The 15,853-nt window shown below is 55.8% G+C and overlaps 1 protein-coding gene and 1 long non-coding RNA gene across 4 annotated transcripts in view; one reads left to right on the top strand and one right to left on the bottom strand.

Annotated features, from left to right (window-relative positions):
• Positions 1 to 1,996: 1,996 nt before the first annotated feature.
• LOC136314287 (uncharacterized) lies at positions 1,997 to 9,149 on the top strand. The gene is made up of 4 exons (XR_010727294.1): positions 1,997 to 2,265; positions 3,334 to 3,764; positions 6,965 to 7,386; positions 8,229 to 9,149. It is a non-coding gene; the product is annotated as an uncharacterized lncRNA (long non-coding RNA).
• Positions 9,150 to 12,584: 3,435 nt separating this feature from the next.
• TBC1D5 (TBC1 domain family member 5) overlaps positions 12,585 to 15,853 on the bottom strand; it is a 545,405-nt gene continuing 542,136 nt past the window's right edge. For all 3 annotated transcript variants that reach the window (XM_066245714.1, XM_066245713.1, XM_066245715.1), the window contains one exon: positions 12,585 to 14,355. In XM_066245714.1, coding sequence (XP_066101811.1) covers positions 14,044 to 14,355 — 312 coding nt within the window. In that variant the 3' untranslated portion in view covers positions 12,585 to 14,043. The remainder of the gene's footprint in view (positions 14,356 to 15,853) is intronic.

Below are 15,853 nucleotides of genomic sequence, written 5' to 3'. Positions count from 1 at the left end.
GTGTGGTTAGCTTTCTTAGAAGCTGCTAAACCATGTTTTAAAGTCGTTTTCTACCAGAAATGAGAGTTGCAGTTTCTCAGCCTCTTCAGTCTTTCTGTCAGAACGGCCCATTGTTACTGGAAGAATTGTGGATTCCGTCATGCTTGGTTGATTCCCTCCTTCCCTCCGTTCCCCCTCCTGCAGCCATGTGCACAGGGGCCCAGACCCCAGAACTGCACGCTGGGCTCCCAGAGTCCACGCTCTAGACCAGCGATTGTCAACCAGTGTGCCCCTGATGCCGCGAGACTCACACCGCGATGCCGCGAGACTCACACGGGGGTGCCGCGAGACTCACACCTGGATGCCGCGAGACTCACACCGCGATGCCGCGAGACTCATACCGGGATGCCGCGAGACTCACACGGCGATGCCGCTATACTCACACCGGGATGCCGCGAGACTCACACCGGGAAGCCGCGAGACTCACACCGGGGTGCCGCGAGACTCACACGGCGATGCCGCGAGACTCACACCGGGATGCCGCGAGACTCACACCGCGATGCCGGGAGACTCACACCGCGATGCCGCGAGACTCACACCGCAATGCCGCGAGAGTTTCTAAAACATGGAGCACCTGACGATCTAGTCAGGAGCACTAGCCTCTTTTCCTTTAGTTTGTCAAATAAAAAAATGACAACAGCCAACACGGCAATAGACATGTGGTGTGAATGAATCAAAATTACACCTCTTTTTGTTAGATCAGCAAAAAATAGTTTTTGGTTTGCCTCTGAATTTTAGTAATTAATTTATGTGTGCCATGAGATGAAAAAAGTTGAAAATCGCTGCTCTAGACAGCCCTGCCGATGATTCTGGCCATTCCCCTCCTCTCATTCCGTCAATCAGGATATACAACTGGGGCCCAGAGAGGGGAGGTAACTTGCCCAAGGTCACCCAGCAAGACGCAGGGCCAGGGTGGAAACGCAGACTTTTCTTGCTCATGCCCCTTCCTGCCACCAGTAATGTCTCTCTAGTCTGTTTCTCCTGCTTTCCTCCCAGCCTCTGTGCCTTTGCTTATGCTGTTCCTCTACTGCAGTGCCAGTCCCCCAGGTCCCCTTCTAGGGCAGCCTGGCCATTCTGATGATTCCTTAAATCAACTTACATTCAGCTTTGAACCTTAGATATTCTAGAGGCTTCACCCCTCAACACACAAGCCCAGAGTGGTGGGAAGATCCCAGACTGGCCAGGGAGTCCACAGACCACAGGGGCTCTCCCTGTGGGGCCCACAGGCATCCCCTGGAGCCGGGCCTTCTGGGATGGCCCGCACAAGCCCCGCCCCACCCCTGGGGACTCTGAGCAGCACAGGCTCCTCCCTCCATCTGGGGCCTTGATTCAGTTCTGCTCTGGAATCCCTCCTCCTCCCCCTCCGCCCTAGCTGCCCAGTCAACTGCAGGTTTCAGTTCAATACCTCACTTCCTCGGGGAAGCACCCTGCCACCCCTTCCTCCTAGGCTAAGGAAGGTCATGTCCCTCCTCTACTCTACTCACAAATTGTCCCATTTGGATTTGCTGGGGGGTACAAGGTGGCAATAAGTTCCCTTAGGGCAGTCCCTTTCCTGGGCAGTGGTGTGTGGGCCTTGGGACACAGCACCGCCCGCGACAGGGTGCTGCTGCTGAAGGGCTTGTTTGTCCTGTCACATCCCTCCTGGGGACAGGACGTCCTCACCCACGATGTAAACATGTTTACGCAGCCCCTCCTCATGGCAGGGGAGGTGGCATGGGAGGACCCGCCAGCATCTACTGGGCACTGACCATGACCCAGGCCCTTCACTTACTTTAGACTCATGCATGTCCCCATCTCCTCTCCTGGGAGGGACATGGAGGTTCAGAGGTCGCACGGATTGCTCAAGGGCATACAGCTGTGCGGAGAGGCCCTGCTCTGACCCGGGTCCGCTGGCTGCCCCTTCCCCCTTCCTGCCATCGCACGCCTTCCACAGGAGAGGCCCCTTGCTCTGGGTTCACAACAGGGAGCTGCACACATCACAGTGCGTGGACCAAAACTGGGTGGAAAATTAGAAGTCGGATCTGCAAAGGAAAATCTGGTCACTCACTGGAAGCTGACTTGTCTATTCAAAGAAAAGGGCCCATGTCCCAATGTCCCTTTGGGTCATACGTCATGAACTGAGGCCCAGACAGATATGGGGCTCTTCCCAGGTGTTTCTGAGAAAAGAGCACCAGGTGCAGAAGGCGTTTGGCAACCTGGCAGAGCTGAGGGAACAGCAGCAATGAGGTGGGTAGACCAGGCCTTTCCTGAGAGTGGGGGCAGGGTGGGAGAGAAGGGGTGACCTGTGGGGACACCAGGAAGTTTCATGGCAGGTGCTAATGGTCACTCACCATTGCCACCTAGCTGGAATTTTGTCCAAAGTCAACTGCATTCTGGGAAAAGCACTTAACCAGATCCCTCTCAGGAGGAAGCATGAACCAGCATTCCTTCCCCCACACCTGGTTGTCATTTGCTTCAGAAGCCTCTCTCCCGGGCTCCCTGGAGCACCTTCTGCCCTAGACATCTGACCAGGCCTCCCTTCTGTGAATGGCTAGGAGGCCATCCTACTCTATTGTGGGTTCAAAGCCATCTTTCCCACCTAGACTCTTCCTCCAAATGACAGTTATGGCTTTAAGCAACTTTCTCTCTTGACTGAAAAAGTCCTTCCAGACATGTGGCCACTGAACTTCATCCACTCTACAGAGCTGGATAACATTATGGTCACTTCTTTAAGGAATCCTTTGAGGTTTTAAACTGTCGGCATTGACCTAATAGTTGGCCATGAGATTAATTGAGTGGGTCAGGCCCAGCATCAATAAAATAAAATAAGGTATTAGAAGCAGAAGGCATCCCACATACTCTGAGCAAGTTTGTTGCAGAGTGTGCGTGTCCAAGGTCTGGCAGAGGCAGCTGACTCCCTCCTATGACATAGCCGTGTCCCGGGGGGGGGGGGGGGGTTGCCCTCCCAGGAACCCAGGAACGACCACCCCCAGCCCCTTGGCTTTAGGTGGACACCTGGGTGACTGGCTCTCACCACTGGAATGTGATTGAAAGTGACATTTTACTTCTGGGCTAAAGTGGCGGGGTACCTGATTCACCATGTGGGGGACGGCCACCCACAAAACAGGAAAACTTCTGTTGTAGTTATGTGAGAAATGAACTCTTCTTGTGTTAAGCCACTGACGGCTCCGGACCTGTGAATTATAGCACCTACCGGTCCTGTGTAGTACACTGTAAACTGTACTTCTTAATGTGGGTATGCTCAAAAGAGTTTGAAAGACGCACCTGATCTAATCTAATGCCCTTATTTTTTAGATGGAGAAAGCAAGTATCAGAGAGGGTGAGGGGCTCCCCACAGTCTCCCAAATGAGCTGGGACAACAGCTTGCACAAGCAGGAAGGTGAAGGCTATAAGACCTGGGTGACCCTTGTGCACCAAGACGAGGAGAGCTGACCACGGGGCTGCGGACTTGCCGTACAGTGCTCCCCCAACCTCCGCACGCACCTCTGGGGTGGATCTGACATTTGCAGTCTGTGACGGGGGACCTCCACCCACAGCTGGGGACAGGAAGGGTGAACTCCCCCTGGCCCCGCTGAACCAGCTCTCACTTGGCCCCGCTCCGGCTCTGTGGTTAACATCTCTGCGCACACTGACAGACTTTCTCTGCAAGTCTGGGTTTCTCTGAACTCTCTGAGGCACAGAATTCTAAGAACCCAGCAGCGGCCTTGCCCACCATCAGAGCCCTGGTGAGTCGCACGCACACAGGAGCACACGCCCAGGAATGGCGCCTCCATATCTGCCACACAGTGAGTTGGGGCCTTGCTGTTGATGCTGACAGCAGGCGACAGAAACACTCAGAGGCTGCTGCCATCGTGGCTCGGGCCCACAAATGGGGTAGAGCCTGCCATCCCGGGTTCTCAGCTGCTATTCAGTTGCGGAGCAAGGGGCAGTTGAGAGGGCAGGGCCACAGGCAGCCCTTGCACACGTTGAACAAGTGAGTGCAACGCTTGTGCCTTCCCCATCACCTCCCCCCTGGGGTTCTTGTGAGTCTGAGTTAGTAATTCCAGGGGCAGCTGGGCGCTGCACACACTTGATCCTACTTGATCTCACCCCTGGGAGGGGGCCAGGCCTGGCATGCTCCCTCCTCTCCCCATTTTACAGATGAGGAAGCAAAGGCTGGCAGAGCTTACTTGTCATCCTCAAAGTCCCCTCTTATTGGCTGAGAGGAGGCCGGACCCCTGGCACCTGGAGGGTTGAGTCAGACAGGCGAGGCCCCAGGGTGTTGGTGTCTGATAGGCTCTAAAATCTCCCATGAATGAACTGGGGCTGGTTAGGAGTGACAGTGGCCTCCAGCTCTCCTCCATCTGTCAGCTGGCTCTGGCTTTCCCCCCTGGGAGCAGTATTTGTGGAATGTGTAGTACTCCAGCCACTGGGAACTACCAGTGTCACGTGGAAGAAACCTACTCAGGACACAAACTTATGTCAAGAGGGAGAGGGGGAGGCCTGCCAAGGGAGGCAAAGAAGACCTCCTGAATTTCCTTCTCCCTCAGCTTTTATTGATCAGAAACAGAACAGAGGTAACAGGATTACAAGGGAGGGAGATCAGGTGATAAAGAATGACTAATGGCCATTTTGCTGACATGGAGAAAGAGCTAATTTAGATCAGTACATTCTTTTTCTTTTGCTAGTTAACAAGCACAAAGGAAGGGGCAATCTAGAACCTCTAGGCTAATTTTCTAAAGCCCGTTCACATGCATTCCTTTGTGTCTGCGCAAAAGTCACTCACTCACACAACTTCTTGGTGTTTGCATCCAATAGACATTCACTCAGGGCTTTTATTTCTTTCTTTCTTTTTTTTTTGTATATTTCTGAAGTTGGAAATGGGGAGGCAGTCAGACAAACTCCCGCATGCTCCCGACCGGGATCCACCTGGCACGCCCACCAGGGGGCGATGCTCTGCCCATCTGGGCGTCACTCTGTTGCAACCAAAGCCATTCTAGCGCCTGAGGTAGAGACCACAGAGCCATCCTCAGTGCCCGGGCCAACTTTGCTCCAATGGAGCCTTGGCTGCGGGAGGGGATGAGAGAGAGAGAGAGAAAGGAGAGGGTGAGGGGTGGAGAAGCAGATGGGCACTTCTCCTGTGTGCCCTGGACAGGAATCGAACCCTGGACTCCTGCATGTCAGGCCAACGCTCTACCACTGAGCCAACCGGCCAGGGTCCACTCAGGGCTTTTAACTGAAGTTCCCCAGTCCAAGTCACAGAGGCTTCAAGGTTAGACGGGTGATTTCTATAGGAATGACAGTAAAGAACAACAGCAGCCTAGGACAAACCTGGGACAGGCTGGGTCTCCAGATCTGGGGAGCTGAGGGGATTTTGTACTCCCCCACCTCCTCCCAGCCTTCTGGGCTTCCAGGGTCACCCTCTTATCTCCTCCTGCCTTTCCCATGCTGCTCTAAGGCAGCACTTACGGTCCAGTGGTCTGAGCTCAGTCACCGCAAGGGACGCTGGGAAATGTGGTCCAACTGGGCTCCTGCCCAGCAGAAGAGGAACTGGACTTCCTGAAGTCTCTGCCACATTCTTTGAGATTATCTCCTTCCTTCGTTTATGAGGGAAATGCTTAAATGAGAACGTTAGCCTTTTCCCCCCCATTAGACTGCAAACTCCTTGAAGACGGGAATCTTCACTGTCTTATTCATTGCATCTATCCAGCCCCTAGAACATTGTTAGTGCTCACTAAATATCGGTTACTGTATAGCTAAAGCTCAGCCCCTCTTTTCAAGGAAGGAAATGCAAATTCTGGACTTGAATGAGATATTTGTGGAGGAGATGAGTCCTGCTGGTCAGGGCATTGGGGACAGTGATCCATTTCTGCATCACTACTCAACCCAAAACTTCATTGAGTAGCTTAAAACAACAGCCATTTTGTTTGCTCTTGATTCTGGGACTTGGGAAGGATTCAGCAGGTATACCTTACCTCTGCCCCGCATAGTGTCCACTGGGGCCACAGGACCCACTTCCAAGATGGCTCACTGTAAGTTGGCACTGGCTGTTGGTTTCATGTAGGCCTCTCCACAGCACTGCCTGGGCTTCCTGGCAGCGTGGTGACTGGGTTCCATGAGTGAGTGTACCAAGGACAGGAAGTATTGATAAAAGCTGCCTGTATGTTTAAGGGCCCAGAAACTGGCATTTCATCAGGTCCTCCATATTTTACTGGTTAAGAAGTAACAGATCCAAGATTCAAGGGACTCTTTTTTTTTTTTTGTATTTTTCTGAAGTTGGAAACGGAGAGGCAGTCAGACAGACTCCCGCATGCGCCCAACCGGGATCCACCCGGCATTCCCACCAGGGGGCGATGTTCTGCCCATCTGGGGCGTCACTCTGTTGCAACCAGAGCCATTCTAGCACCTGAGGCAGAGGCCATGGAGCCATCCTCAGTGCCCGGGCCAACTTTGCTCCAATGGAGCCTTGGCTGCAGGAGGGAAAGAGAGAGACAGAGAGGAAGGAGAGGGGGAGGGGTGGAGAAGCAGATAGGCGCTTCTCCTGTGTGCCCTGGCCGGGAATCGAACCCGGGACTCCTGCATGCCAGGCTGACGCTCTACCACTGAGCCAACCGGCCAGGGCCTCAAGGGACTCTTCTTGATGGGAGGAGTATCAAAAAGTTTGGGGGATATGCTTTAAAACCATCACAGAAGGCTTCCTGGAGGAGAAGAATGAGAAGCTACAAGCTCTAACGGTTTGGATGGCACCTGTAAGCTCTCTGGTATGTCTGAAGCACCCTTAGTGTACCGTAGCATGGCTGAGGTTGCACTCTGGCTGACCTGAAGAAGCTTCCAGTCAGTGGGGACAGCAGACTGTACTCTCCCCAAGTGGCCACAGCAATACTTCAAGTCTCAAGGTGCTTCCAGAACTCCCTCCCTGCCTCCTCCCTCGCTTTCTCGTTCCCAGACACTTGCTCTTGGAATGCAGGACCCATGCTGCAGGGAAGCCCACACCACATGAAGAAGCCACTTGCACGTGTTCCAGCTGACAACTCAAGCTAAGGTCTCAGCAGCCACCGTCAGAAATCCCAGCGACCCGCCTTCAGAGGATTCCAGCCTCCAGCCTCTGAGCCTTCCGTCCGAGGCCCCAGACATCAGAGGCCCCAGTGATAAACATCCCAACCATGCTCTCTCTGCATTCCTGACCCATACCATCCATGAGCATAGTACATGGTTATTTTATTCCACCAAGTTTGGAGTAGTTTGAAATGTAGCCACAGTTACTGGCACAGCAGGCCAAGTGAAATATAACAGTAGGACCTCCAGGAAGCAGTTCTGTGGCCCAGAGAGGTCGGCTGGAACCTCACGGGAGCAGTCTGGCCGTTGAAGGTGGGTTGAAGGTGGCACTCAGCAGGGGTAAGTCGGAGAGTAACGGGAGGTGATTGGACAGAGGAAACAGCATGGGTGGTGCACTGGGCTAGGAAAGGGACTAGCAGGAGGACCACTGGGACAGCAGCACAGCCTGGGGGCTGGGGGTGGGTGGTCCAGGGAGCCTCTCTCCCTCTGAGGGCTTGAATGAGGACCCTTGGTCAGAGCTGCTTCCTGATGAGGAGGTGAGATGGATAATCAGATGCCTGGGCTTCCTGGCAGCGTGGTGACTAGGTTCCATGAGTGAGTGTACCAAGGACAGGAAGTAAAAGCTGCCTGTATGTTTAAGGTGTGGGCCCAGAAACTGGCATTTCATCAGGTCCTCCATATTTTACTGGTTAAGAAGTAACAGATCCAAGATTCAAGGGACTCTTTTTTTTTTTGTATTTTTCTGAAGTTGGAAACGGAGAGGCGGTCAGACAGACTCCCGCATGCACCCAACCGGGATCCACCTGGCATGCCCACCAGGGGGCGATGTTCTGCCCATCTGGGGCGGCTCTCTGTTGCAACCAGAGCCATTCTAGCGCCTGAGGCAGAGGCCATGAAGCCATCCTCAGCGCCCGGGTTGGCTTCTGGCCAGGCCTAAGGGGGATGAGACCTCCACTGTGGTGGGGAGTGGGGACGAGGGCCTGACCAAACCGTAGGATGGATGAGGACAGGCTGTGCAGGGACCAGTGGCATCTCAACAGCTGGGTGGCTTGGGGCCGGGGGCCGGAAGCCTAGGGGTTAGGAGGTGGGGATACCCATGCCAAGGGCAGAGTATGTCCTTGGAAGGCCTGTGGCTGATGCTTTCCTCTTTATAGGGTGGCCTTTGCCGCTGTCCTTCCTCTGGAGGAGCCCATGGGGAGGTGACATCCACTGCGGCCCTTTCACCTCTTCAGTTACACTTTGTGACACATCCCTTCATTCCTGAGTTTGAGGGGTGGAAGGGTTCCTGCTGCCAGCTGCTCCCTCATCGACAGCCAGGATGGCGTCAGGCCCTGGCAAGCCTTCTGGGTATATTTTCTGGCTAGAACTGAATGATGGGACAGCACGTGCCTGCGGGACATGCCACTCGCGGGGTGCACTCAGATCCTAGCATTCCCAGCGGGAAGAGGAGTGTCCCTCACGGTCCCACAGGGAGGCCTGGCTGACCCCCCTGGGTCCCGCTCAGCAGTCTCCCAGAGCCCCCCACCAGGTGGGACAGAGTGCTTCCTCTGGGCGCCCCAAGAGCTTAAACCTTTCCCTGCGCTCCTTCCACCCTTTCCTGGCAAGTTGTTTCTAGGTCCTTCGCCTTTCGGGGAAAACCATTCCTTCTCACCAACAGAGATGCCTCCCAGACTGCAGAAATATCTAGTGACACACACATCCTGGAAGGGCTGAGAATGCTGGCTGTGTTGGTGGCAGCTTACAAAATAAAAACGACGCTGTCCCCCGCTCCCCTGAGGGTCTCATCAGGGTGGATGACGGCTCATTGTCAGGTGCTGGCAAGTCGGTGGCCCTGGGAACAAGAGCCCGCTCACAAAGGGCCGGCCCTCGCGGGGACCGGTGAAATATCAATAGTTTCTCCACTGACCAGAGCAGCGAGGAACGGGGTCTCAGCGCGGCCCTCATCTGCGAGGATCTGAGCCACTCTGCACACCTGCGGCCTCTGCGCGCTCACCCCGCAGCCGCGGAGGGTGGGCCACGCAGGGCTGCTGCCGGAGGGTGCCCCAAGAGACGTGTTAGTGGGGGTCCCAGCTGGAGGGAAGACCCCAGCGCGCTGTGTGTGTGTGTGGGGGGCACGCGTGGGAGGGCAGGGAGGGGGAGAGAGGAGGCCGCCCCTGGGAAGCCGCCCTCAGCGCCTCCCCTCCGCCCGCGGTGGTCAGACCTTTCCGCAGGCAGCGCAGCCGCTTCCTGAGCCTGGGGCGCGCTCTCAGGTCAGGCGGCCCTGGTAGGGCAGGAGGACGGCCCAGCAGCACCGAAGGGGTCTTCACAAGGCGTCCAGGTGAGGTTCAGGGCGGTCCTCTGCTCCCGGCGCCAGTGTGTGTGGTCAGGGTCGGGGGAAGCAGGGGTCACCATCACCAGCACAGCCATCTGGGAAGTGTGCCCAGCTCTTACGTTTCGATGGCAGGACCTGTGGTTAATAAAGTCTATGGGGACGGACGGACTGTGACTCATGGTTGGGAGGGCACCTGTAGGCTGGGCCCAGGACAGATCCTAGGGTGCTGCTGGCTTCATGGCTGCCCCTGAACTATGAAGATCCCCTTACCTTTCCTAGTTTGTCGTTTATGACTGGGGTGCACTCCCCGCCCCTCCCATGGCCTCTTCACTGAACCCCATGTTCTTCAGGCGTGAGACAACCCTGGCAAACCTGATGCTTGAGGGAGATGTGGAGGTGGGCACGCTGTTGGGCCACCCCCTAAATGGCTTCTTGGACCAGCGGGCTGAGCAGAGCGGCTACTGGGTGGGCCCTGGGGTTCCGCAGCCTGAGCAGCAGATGGCCGGGCCTCCAGGCAGGCTCTGGGGTCCTCCACGTCAACAAAGGGGGCGGGACTGCAGGACCCCCGGCCCTGTCAGAGTTAAGGATGCTGTCCTGCAGTGCACCACGTGCACGTGCCAGGCTCTGGCCCACGTGCTTTAAATGTGTTGTCCTATTGACCCTCACCACACCCTTGAAGTGGCTGCTGCAAACCACTTGCAGATACAGGAACTGTGGCCCCAGAGGTTAAGCAAGTCGCCTAAATCGGAAAAGCAGGGGGCAGCAGAGTGAGGAGTGAGCCCCGAGCCGGCCTCGGGCCCACTGCTCCACGCGGCAGTGTGGATGACGTCCGACTTGGCTGTGCTCTGCACAGGTGCCAGTGGGTGAGGCCAGGCCAGCGGCTGTGCCCCATGCTCTGCCCAGAACAAGTCAAGCTACATTCTCAGTTTCACATTAGTCTTTTATTAGAATCATGGTCACTTTGCCAAGAGGGTAAGTCATTTCTGAAATCAATATGAGTTATAGCACGAAGATGAATGAGAAGAGAGCGGTAGGTATAAACGGCACGGCCGAGTCTTCCATAAATCAAATGAACTGTGCCATTGTGAGAAAAATTATTACTACAGCTTCCACATCAAAGTGGTCTCAAGCCTGTTCATAGGAGCCTTTTATTTCTTTTTAATACTATAGAAAAAGAGCTTTTGAAAGGAATACTGAGGAAGCGGTTCTGGCCTGAGAGAAGGAAGCCGGGCTTGCCAGGTGCTGCCCGCAGTTCATCCCGCCCACCTCTTCCTGCCCCGCAGCTTCCCCAGGGCGCTGCTCTGGGCGCACGGGGCGGGGCAGGCGTGCGTCTGTGGGGCGGGGCGGGGCGGCTGTGTGGGGCGCCAGAGGAGCACCCTTCAGAGTGGGGGAATAGGTCCTCCATCCACTCTTGGTATATAACGGCCCCTGGGGCAGCTTCTTAAAGAAACGATAAAATAGAAACAAAAAGAATAAATTTAGGTCATCTCTGGTAGATTATCATTAGGAGACAACAGAACTGTCACAGAATTTTACAACTGTGACAGTTGTAAAATGGTTCTTGTTGATGGCAAATAATCCCCCGAAGGAAGACGCACAAGGTTTAACTCAGTCACATGCAGGGAGGCAAGTCACAAGAGCTCTCGGCTTTATTGTGAGTGACGTCCATTCCGCAGTGACATTATTTCTTACCAGATTGCAGTTAGCAGTGAACCTTAGCAGGAGGTCATCTTTGGAAGAATAATCCAGTACAATTAAATGTTTCAAGTGTTTTATGACCCCTTGGCATACACAGAAGGTAAGGCAAAGTCATGATGACTTTCTAATCAGTAACTCTCATATGTAACATACACATATACCAACTTAAATTTCCAAACTTATCAGGGAGGAATGCATAAACTCAAGGACATATATAAAAAGAGTAAGTGACAATGAGAATCCATCTAAGCTTTACGTATATAAAATTTATCCACTAATAATAAAAGCTCAAGAGGGTTCCAATGATTACATTTGTTAAAGAAAAACAAAAAGGTTTCATATATTCAGGACTTAAAAAATGTGCCATTAAACATAAGTACCTGATAAAACAATACAAAGGAACATAAATTCTTTAATAGCACTGTAACTAATAAAAATGCAAACAATGCTCACTTAAGAAGAATAAAAACAGGTCACTTAAAAAAGATGAGACAATAATTCAATTCTCATACCCCATAGCCTATGGGGACTGAGGTGGCGATGTCGGCGCCCACTCGCCCGGTGGGCTTCTTCCCTCTGAGGAGGGAGCAGCTTCTTGGGGCCACAGAAGCAATACCTCTGAGTGACCCCACTGGTTCTCATGTGGCACCGGCATGGAAGCACAGAGAGGACCCACCAGGGCGCTGGCAGGACTGGGAGGTTTCAGTGACCTATACGTAGGGAACCAGCCTATAGCTTGTCGGTGCGTGTCTGGAGGCTGTTGTAGGGCCAGTGACACTCTGCCATCGTGACTCCAGCTCTCAGGGCAAAAGAAATGCTGCAAGCGTGCAGATGGCTGTGGCTCAGCCAGCTCTGGGGCCCTGCCCAGTCTCTGTCCTGGAGCCCCGGTGAGGATGCTCCACACTTCTAGGACTGAAGACACCAACCCCTTCCCAAGCCACGTCCTTTGAGAGAAAGTAATGGCAACTCCTGCACAGCTGCAAGGCCACTTACTGTGGAGGACCTTGGGAGCATAGGAAATACCATCAAGGGGACATATACTTGGTAACCACCTACCCAGCGAGTCACCCAACAGATGCTGAGAGGACCACTCAAGAGTCAGGAGCAGGCCGGTTGGCTCAGCGGTAGAGCGTCGGCCTAGCGTGCGGAGGACCCGGGTTCGATTCCCGGCCAGGGCACACAGGAGAAGCGCCCATTTGCTTCTCCACCCCTCCGCCGCACTTTCCTCTCTGTCTCTCTCTTCCCCTCCCGCAGCCGAGGCTCCATTGGAGCAAAGATGGCCCGGGCGCTGGGGATGGCTCTGTGGCCTCTGCCCCAGGCGCTAGAGTGGCTCTGGTCGCAATATGGCGACGCCCAGGATGGGCAGAGCGTCGCCCCTGGTGGGCGTACCGGGTGGATCCCGGTCGGGCGCATGCGGGAGTCTGTCTGACTGTCTCTCCCTGTTTCCAGCTTCAGAAAAAAGAAAAAAAAAAAAAGAAAAAGAAAAAAAAAAAAAAAGAGTCAGGAGCCAGGCCCTGGCCGGTTGGCTCAGTGGTGGAGCGTCGGCCTGGCGTGCAGGAGTCCCGGGTTGGATTCCTGGCCAGGGCACACAGGAGAAGTGCCCATCTGCTTCTCCACCCTTCCTCCTCTCCTTCCTCTCTCTCTCTTCCCCTCTCGCAGCCAAGGCTCCATTGGAGCAAAGTTGTCCCGGGCGCAGAGGATGGCTCCACAGCCTCTGCCTCAGGTGCTAAAAAATGGCTCTGGTTGCAACTGAGCAATGCCCTAGATGGGCAGAGCATCGCCCCCTAGTGGGCATGCTGGGTGGATCCCGGTCGGGCGCATGCGGGAGTCTGTCTCTCTGCCTTCCCATTTGTAACTTCAGAAAAATACAAAAAAAAAAAAAAAAAAAAGTATAAAGAGTCAGGAGCCAGAGCTAATCTGCCCATCTCAACAAACCCATTAACATTCACCTCACAGGCTGATGTGTTAGGAGGCGATGTCCCTGCTAGAGGTTAAGAACAAGTTGTAGAGCTAATTAGAACTCCCTCTGGAGTACATAGTTGACTCCTGGGCCATAGCCATTTTGTTGGAGAGAGAGTGGGAGGTTCTGCCATTATCACATGTGTCTATAGAGGAATTCAAGGTCAGTAGTGGCAGGGATGTAACCGGTGTTGCTTCTTTCATACGAAGCTATTCACCCGCTGCCACGAAAGCTCCCGCTGTCCAGAGGCCTTGCCGTCCTCAGAGAGGCGTAAAGAACCAGCCACCCAGGGCAAGGTCTGCTGAGGGTGACCTTATTTTCTGGCATGAAAGACTCTAAAAGGTGAAATGTAATTGTTTAAGGAGGGGCAGTGATGGCCAGAGTGATCTGGCCTGAGCCTTGGAAATGTATTCTTTAACAAATGAAAAAATCTACAACACATCACACCTAAATGAATCCTAAGTTTAGATGAAGGTCACTGTCACGTTCTAAGAGGTCAGTAATGGGTTTTCCCAGCCCTGGGACCTGCCAGGCCTTTCTGTTGCATTTGGCTTTGCTGTATGACTTCCCAAGGGAGAAATGAAATCGGCTGAGATTCAGGTTTCCAGAGAGATGTTCATCAATTTTCCTATGCCTGATGCTGAGGGAGGAGAGATTTGAAACGAATCCTTCTACCTTCTTCTAGACATACTTGATGGAGACACCAAACCTTAGCTGAGGAGCTAAGACAGAGGAAAGTCATTCTACCTGTGGGCTGGTCTCTCCTGACGGTGTGATACCGAGCGCCTCACCCCGCTCTAGCTCAGGGGGAGGGTGGGCCGGGGTAGGTAAGGCCCCAATGCCCTGGCTGCGTTGTGGTGACCATCAGTCTGGTGCTGAGGCCCAGCTGGCTTTTCTCTACAGGGTTCTGACGGGCTGCCCCTGCCGCGTGCACGCTGGGGAAGGGGTGCTGGTTCCAGAGGGGCCCCCCCAGGTCGTGGTGGGGTGGCCCGGCCACTGATCAGATGTCCAGGGGGCTCACGATGGTGAAGCCCGAGTCCTTGCTGCTGCTGTCGTCGTCGGGGCTGGAGCTGGGGTTGCTGGAGGAGGCGGAGGCCGAGCCCATCAGCGGGTCGGAGAAGAGCAGCGGGGAGCGGGCTGGGGCCTCGCCTTTCCCCGACAGGCTCCGGAGGGCACGGAGGGGCTGGAGGGGCTGGGCCTGGCCCGGGAGGGGCACCCTGGCGCTGGCGCCGCCCCCGTCGTCGTCCTTGGAGACCAGGATGAAGTCGTCGGAGCTCCCGCCCTCTGTGTGCCCAGGCGTTTCCGAAGAGGCCTGTGAAGCAGTCAGAGCACACACAGGGTCAGAGGAGGCCGTGAGGAGGGAAACGTGGGGACAGGATGGAGGAGCGAGCTGGGGCTCCTGGCACACGGCCAGCCCGCCCTACGCTCGTCCTCGTCCTGGGGACACAGAAAACCTGCCTGGTGATGGTGTGGAGAGGCCCCTCGGGAGCCAGCAGGCTGCAGACAGACGCCCTGTCAGCTTCCCGTGGCACCCCTCTGCCATTGCCTTGTGCTCCGTGGGCTCTCATCCTCCCCTCTGAGCAAAGGGGACAGGGACAGCGCCCTGTCCTAGTGTGCAGTCACCATGGTGAGATGACACACGCGGATGTGGACTGCACAGGACTGTCTCCCTCAGGGAAGCCCCAGATCCGGACTCCGGGCCGAGAGGACGGCTTCAGGAGGGCCCAGGGTTCCTCCTCTCACCTGTCGCAGTGAGCCCCTCCTGGGCACGCACCTGGGGGCCCAGGGTTCCTCCTCTCACCTGTCGCAGCGAGCCCCTCCTGGGCACGCACCTGGGGGCCCAGGGTTCCTCCTCTCACCTGTCGCAGCGAGCCCCTCCTGGGCACGCACCTGGGGGCCCAGGGTACCTCCTCTCACCTGTCGCAGCGAGCCCCTCCTGGGCACGCACCTGGGGGCCCAGGGTACCTCCTCTCACCTGTCGCAGCGAGCCCCTCCTGGGCACGCACCTGGGGGCCCAGGGTACCTCCTCTCACCTGTCGCAGCGAGCCCCTCCTGGGCACGCACCTGGGGGCCCAGGGTACCTCCTCTCACCTGTCGCAGCGAGCCCCTCCTGGGCACGCACCTGGGGGCCCAGGGTACCTCCTCTCACCTGTCGCAGCGAGCCCCTCCTGGGCACGCACCTGGGGGCCCAGGGTACCTCCTCTCACCTGTCGCAGCGAGCCCCTCCTGGGCACGCACCTGGGGGCCCAGGGTACCTCCTCTCACCTGTCTCAGCGAGCCCCTCCTGGGCACGCACCTGGGGGCCCAGGGTTCCTCCTCTCACCTGTCGCAGCGAGCCCCTCCTGGGCACGTACCTGGGGGCCCAGGGTACCTCCTCTCACCTGTCTCAGCGAGCCCCTCCTGGGCACGCACCTGGGGGCCCAGGGTACCTCCTCTCACCTGTCTCAGCGAGCCCCTCCTGGGCACGCACCTGGGGGCCCAGGGTTCCTCCTCTCACCTGTCGCAGCGAGCCCCTCCTGGGCACGCACCTGGGGGCCCAGGGTTCCTCCTCTCACCTGTCTCAGCGAGCCCTTCCTGGGCACGCACCTGGGGGCCCAGGGTACCTCCTCTCACCTGTCGCAGTGAGCCCCTCCTGGGCATGCACCTGGGGGCCCAGGGACGGGGTGGGGAACTGTTAGCTTCTACAAACATGAAAACCAGGACGGGTCTTCGCAAAGATGCCAAAACACAGGCAGATGGAATTGCTTTAGTTATTGTCCTTCCTGCCTAAGCAGTTATGACGAGCGTTTAGTTTTTAAACTGAAGATAAC

The sequence above is a fragment of the Saccopteryx bilineata genome, chromosome 10 (assembly GCF_036850765.1).
Source record: "Saccopteryx bilineata isolate mSacBil1 chromosome 10, mSacBil1_pri_phased_curated, whole genome shotgun sequence".
NCBI classification, from domain to species: Eukaryota; Metazoa; Chordata; class Mammalia; order Chiroptera; family Emballonuridae; genus Saccopteryx; species Saccopteryx bilineata.
This window is presented reverse-complemented; position numbering and strand designations above follow the sequence as displayed.